Source organism: Anas acuta, chromosome 16, assembly GCF_963932015.1.
Source record: "Anas acuta chromosome 16, bAnaAcu1.1, whole genome shotgun sequence".
NCBI classification, from domain to species: domain Eukaryota; kingdom Metazoa; phylum Chordata; class Aves; order Anseriformes; family Anatidae; genus Anas; species Anas acuta.
The window spans coordinates 8,726,684-8,733,106 of NC_088994.1; the positions used below are offsets into that span (position 1 = coordinate 8,726,684).

Below are 6,423 nucleotides of genomic sequence, written 5' to 3' on the forward strand. Positions count from 1 at the left end.
ACCTGTTTCATTTTCTATAAGGTCATCCTCCCGTTCATTTATTTCAGTGAGCTCCTCCATTTTTTGCAGATACCTCCTTTTACAACACCAGTCCAAGTTATCTTCCTCAATTCCCAGTAGAGCAGCTCCTCTTGGAAAGACAATGCACACATCTCCGCAGGAGCCGAAGTTTTCCAACCCGCAAAAAGGTCAGGATTGTCCTGAATGCTCCTGGGTTGCGGTCGAAAAAGAATTCATTACATGTCACATCGTAATCATCACAGATGTTTAGAATGTCATCAAAATTGTTGCAGAATTTTAGCTGTCCCAAACGTGTTAATGGAATTCATCAAGTGTGGTCCATGGGAGCAAATACTTAATGCCCCCTACGTTTATAATAATATGATGCTTCCGATCATCAGGGTGAAACCCTTTCAGGAGATCCTCCTCAGGATGAATTAGCTTGGCTCTTTGGTAAAAGACTCCCTTAAGGGTTTCTGTTTCTGGAAAGAATGTGTGGTTGAAAGAAGTATCTGAAGCACAGCTCAGGGCACTATAGTCATAATCAGAATTTTCTCCAGGTAGAAGAGTCATCTTGGAAGGTAATTTCACATCACTTCGCTACTTCTGCAAGTGTCTTCTGGAACGAAAAACAGATATATGGGTTTAGTGAGTGAGTGGTTGTTTTCGAGTTTGGAACAAATGCAGTGACTGAGGCTCAGAAACATTTATGGTTGATAAAATAATTGGAAAGAAATCAGCAGTGGCTGAGTATGGTCAGAAAAGCTTTCTGGCGAGGCTTTTTGTCTAGTCAGGTAGAACTGACTCCATTTACTGACACTGGGAACTTTTGTCTCAAATGCTGAGGTCTCAGTTCCAGTGGGTACAGAGGGAAACCAGGAATAATTCCTGCATGTGGCAGGATATTCCAGCTACAGAAAGGAAGTGTCAAAATTATGATAGTATCACGTAAGAACACAGAATTCAAGTGTATTTTTTAGAAAAGGAAATTATGTCTTTTTATTTAACATTACACATTAAAATCTTAATTATTTTAGTTTGCATTAAGTATATAGGAAAAAAAAACAGAAGTCAATTATGCTGTAATTAACTAAATACTTTGAAAAACGGTTACTATAAGACTAATTTCTAAAAAGCCATATGGAAACAATTTGGAAAAAACACTTCTATTGATGATCACATAAAATCTTTGTATAGAGTTTACACATTTAATGACATGGCAACTCCCTTTTAAAGACTCATTTACAAAAGATTGTTAATAAATACATGGTTTCTACACAAAAATTGGAATATTATTTCAATTACAATTGGCACCCTAAACACAACAATAGGTCTTTGTTCTAACATTGAGTAGTAGCTGAGAACCAAGGTGACTACCTCCAGCTGTGATTCTAAGAAACCAAAAATTCTTAAGATGACTTTGAAAATCAGATTCAAATTCTGCTCACACAAAACTGGTATGAAGTCTGTGGAATGCATGGACCACAAAGCTCAAATTGGTATAAAAAACAGGTACTGGAAATGTTAAAAGGTTTTGCCTCCCTGATTCACTGCAATTTAAAAGTCAGTCTGAAAGTCTGCTCTTGCTCAGGAGAATTGTACAGCCCTGCTTCTAGGTCTTCCATCCCCACAGTCAGCTACAGCTTTATGCACAGTGTTTAATCCTTAAGCACAGAACTGTTGTTTTCAGAATCTGGGGTTTGTAAACCACATTACTACAGCTGCACTTCAGTTTAAGAGCAACAGGCTTTCTTTGCTGCATGGGGGCTGAAAATATTTTCAATAAAATACTGTCTCAGTCCTGCTCCTAAACTTCCCAGAATTACTCTAAATGAAGCAGTTCCTTACATACTCTTACAACTGAGCTTTGGATGGAGTGATGTGTTTTGATTTTTTTAATGTGTATGCTCTTTAGTACAAAAAGAAATCATTCATTTACTTACCTTTAGGGCCTGTGGTAGGACTGTGGAAAAAGAAAGCCTATGGGAATATACAAGAATGGACAAGGTGTGATTCAGACCTTTCGAGAGCTGTGGTTCCATTTTCTGGCTGTTTTGGCAGAGGTAAGCTTTGTCATCTTGCTGCTATCCCAAAGTGGGATCTCTGTTGCTATTGCTAGTGATTTGAGATTGGCTGTTTGGAGGGTTAACCCACTCTCTGCTAAAATCTTAATTATGTTCAGCTTTCTGTACCTTATCATTACATACTTGTTTGTATCACTGAGGGGCCCTGTCTTTGCTCCAGAATTATAACTCTTGGGAATCCCCATGGCAGGCAATGGGCAATTCTAAAACTTCCAAAGGAGTTTTAGAAAAGGAGGGTATAATAAACTCGAGTAAACTTCTAGATTATTTAAGTTTGTGTGTTGTCTCAAGAAAGACTAAGTGAAGGCGTACTGATCTGCAAGTCCTGTTTTCTGAACGAACATTACACAAAATGCAATCGTACTAAAAAGTCACTGTCTAGAGAACTCCAGCCAACGCTGGGATTATCAGTGGAGCATCACGACAAACAGTGGCACTCTGCCACTGCCCACTGCTAAAGCTGCAGGGCTCAGATAAATGAATGGATCTCAGGAGAATGACAGCTGGCTCACATAGTGCTTGCTAGAGCATGTTGAACAGTGCAAGCAAGGAGCAGTTGAGCTTGTAATTACCCTGACTTACAGTCCTATCACACGAAGCACTCCTAGTGACCTAAGAGCTGGTCTACTAAAGCATGCCCATCTGCAGAAATGCTGCATTGTGAGCTCAAGCTGTAGGTGGGAAAATGGAGCTACCTCATGTATGGTTATGTAGGACCCTTCTCCTTAAGAGTAGCTGTTGTTTTCTTTAGAAACAAGTTTTTTCCCCTCTGCCTCAACTATGTCTAAGGCTGGGCTTGCCTAAAGAGAATAAAGATCATGATTAATGGAAGACTGTGGATAAATGGGAGCTAAGTTAACCGGTTTCCCTTCTGTAATACCAGATGATGTTGGTTAGCAACAATTTATCCTCTGAATCTCAGCCAGGAAAAATGAGGAGGCAGCTCATCTCTGTGACTGGTTTGATCTCCCACCACATCCATTGTTGACACAATGGAAAGAAATGGGGAGAGGGAAATGTAAATGTTCGTGTGTGTCAGACACACGCTGTAACCCTGAGGCATCAACTGTGAAACAACAGAGCAAAGAAAAAATAATTTCGTTCTTCACTTCCAGCTTCTCGACCTGTGCGAGACAATAAATTGGACAAATTAATCCCCTGTGTAACACACAGTGACTGCAGTTATAAAAGGTGGTTCCTTCTATTTCCATAACCAGAACTGGCAAGCCCACAGACTCCACGTAGGCAGCTTTGGTATTTCATGCTGTACATGTGTTATTTATGTGATTTTTTACCTCCGATACACAAAGCTTCATATCTAAGAGGGAAGAATAGGAGAAAATAAGGGACAATAGGAAAGATGGTCTCAATTGAAGGAGAAGAGGAAGGTGAAAAATAAAGCCATGTGCTTCTTTGCATGTTTCTTCATTGGAAGGCACCTCTCGGAATGATGATCAGCACTACTTTAAGAAGGGAGCTATCTGATGATTAGAAAGTTTTTTTTTGTTAGTCAGCTTGCAAAAAGAGCAACCTGCTTTACTTGTGGATTGCAGACTGATGACATTGGGGATAGGTGTAAGAAATGCATTCAGAAGTACGTTATTGGAATATAAAAACACATTAGCCTACAGCCGCCATTTTCACAACAATTAAACAAGATGAACTTTAAGGATGTGCTATAACAGTAAAATCCTCCTTCAGATAAAACTGCTCTGGTTAAGTAGGGCCAAGTGATAAAATCCATCCTCATCTGAAATAGCATTCTGCCCTTTGAATGCTTGGGAGTTTGTGGAGTCCAGTTCTTTCCAGCTCCCTTGCTCATCTTGTGTGCTTGTTTTTGATAACTCACTTCTCTCTGAGCTTCTTTACTTTTGTTTGTAAGCTTACCAGGGCAAGAATTGACTCCTACCACATTATACAGTCCTGATTGTAGTTCTGGCTTCTAGAAACCACAGTAATACAGACTAACTGTCCCATGGCAAGAGCTCTTGGTGACTCTAAATGGTGTGTTGTGCATGTGAATCAAGATATAACATCTTTTTAAAAATCTCTCTTGCACAAGATGATATTCTGATCCATTATGTCTGGTGAAGAAATTGAATTAGAAATCTGTACTGCCCTTACTTTCTGCACAAATTCAGGAAGGGTGCCAGACTCCTAGACAATGGGGGAAAGAATTATTAAAGATGCCCTTCTGAGGTAAAGAAATAAAAATCCAAAGTAACATGCTAAAATTCCACTTCAAGTTCTGTTCTCCCCCCCTCCAGCATCCTCTGCAGTATTTTGAATTCTGCAGTGCATCTCTGATGTAATCAGAGCTCCTGCAAGGAGTCCTGATACTGCTCTGTGATGCAGACAATTCAAAGTTGTGCCTGGGTGATAACAAGCATGCAAGGAAGATGCGTAACTCCCCTCTAGACTCTTCTATCAATTCCAGTGCCTGGAACTGATCTCTGCTGCCTTTTACCATTTTGAAATTTAGCAATAAAAAGTTTCGGTGCAGGGTGAATGTGAATACAGTGACTTGTCTGAAAGGATCCTGTAAGAAACGGCTTTGCAGTTTCCGTGTTTTATAGTTTTCTTAGTTAAAATAGCCAGTGTTAAATGCAGCTCTCTTCTGACACCTGATTTCCATCCTGTATCGCCACTGGCAGGGTCCCCCATGCAATACCAAGCCGTACTCACACAGCTCTCTAGGTAGCAACAACAAATCTCAAACTTTAGCTTTGCTTGCAAAGTGAACCTCCAGCCAAATTGAAGTAAAACTTACAGGGGTCAATGTATAGCATAAACCAAAATCATCCTGAAAGAACACACAAACACAAAAAGCCAAACATATCTGCATGCTGCTCTCCTTGATCTGGTCAGTGTTATGCTTTAGGGCATCTTGTGACATCCTACAAACTGAATGATGACAAATGTTACCCGGTGGTTTGTTTTATATGGCTGAGCCCTATTCTGCCGGTAACATTCAGAAGTGAAATAACTTTGCTAGATAACTTGTATCCCCAGGAGAATGTTCGGACATACATTACAGGCAATAACTACGGTAGTTCACTCACACTGAAATATATTTGTTAAGCAATTTTAGCAAGTCATATTGAAAACAGTCTTTTAAACATCTTGTCATAAAGTAAAGGATTTGGCATTTATTTGCATATAGCCGTATTTTGCTATTGAAATGAAGGTAGTCATGGAGCAGATATTTTACGAATGTTGTCTCTGCCCCCCCCCAAATCTTTTCAAACAAACAAAAAAAAAACCTGCCAGAAATACAATGTTTATCAAGACCAGTTAACTTTACCTATTAGCTGCCACGACCGCGAGTCCCTAAGTAGCTCGGTAGCAAAGCCATCTCGAGTATTTCAAAGAGAACTCTGCAAGAGACCTTCAGATTAGCCCAGGACGAGGAAATCTCAGCCGGCAGCCTCCGCACCGCGCCGTGCCGCCACCGGGCTCGGCGGGAGCGAGCGGGAGCCGCGGCGGGGCTGGCGGAGCATCCCCAGCGCAGCCCGCAGGACGAGGCGGCTCCCGCAGCCGGCAGAAGGCGGGGAGCAGCCGGGAAGGGCCCCGCCGGGAGCCGAGCGCCTCCCGCTGCGGGGAGCGGAGGCAGCCCGCTCCTTCTGCCAGCCCTGCCGCAGGAGCCGACCTGTTGCTGCAACCCCTGCGGGGACCCTCACGACCCCCGGGGGGGAGCCCTGGAGCCGGGGGGGAGCCCACCGGGCCGTGCCGTGCCGGGCTGTGCCTCCCGGTGCCCGCAACCCCGGCGGAAAAGTTCCCCGCAAACTTGCCTGGTGCCGGGCGGCGGGGGGCGGCCCCGCGGCATGGGGGCGGCCGCAGCCCCGGGTGCCGCTGCCCAGCTCCCCGCTCCCCGGGCCGCAGCCGGCGAGGGTCCCGGTGCCGAGCGCTCCGCATGGCGCACCCGGAGGCACCCCCGCGCAAAAGCCGCGCAAAAGGCGCGCAGAGCCCGCCCCGCGGGGGCGCGCCCGAGCTGGCGGCGGGGCCGGGGCAGGAGGGGCTCGCCCGCACCTCCCGCTCTACGGAGCCGCTTCTCCGCGGGGCCAGGGGCTCGCCGGGGAAAGGGGGCAGCCCGCTGGGGTCGTGCCTGGCACCGGGGCGGGGTGGCAGGGTGGAGGGCGGGCGGACAGACGGATGGACGGACGGACGGACAGGTGCTGCCCCACTGTCACTCCCGGTGGGGTGCTGGAAGCAGGGTGCTGCCCACCGGTGGCACCCCTTAATGAACTTGTGGTGCTCTTCCCACTCGGTGCTGTGCGTGTCCCCGAGAAGTGTGCAAGGCTCGCACACACAGACACACACACACACACACGGCCCCCCC

The 6,423-nt window shown here is 45.2% G+C and overlaps 1 protein-coding gene across 1 annotated transcript in view; it reads right to left on the bottom strand.

The window, feature by feature from the left end:
• Positions 1–5,368, bottom strand: part of KCNG1 (potassium voltage-gated channel modifier subfamily G member 1) — a 9,616-nt gene extending 4,248 nt beyond the window's left edge. The window contains 5 exon segments of the mRNA XM_068700524.1: positions 3–113; positions 116–157; positions 160–324; positions 327–619; positions 1,944–5,368. Of these exon segments, the coding sequence (XP_068556625.1) occupies positions 3–113; positions 116–157; positions 160–324; positions 327–573 (565 nt within the window). The 5' untranslated portion in view covers positions 574–619; positions 1,944–5,368.
• Between the last annotated feature and the right edge of the window lie 1,055 nt (positions 5,369–6,423).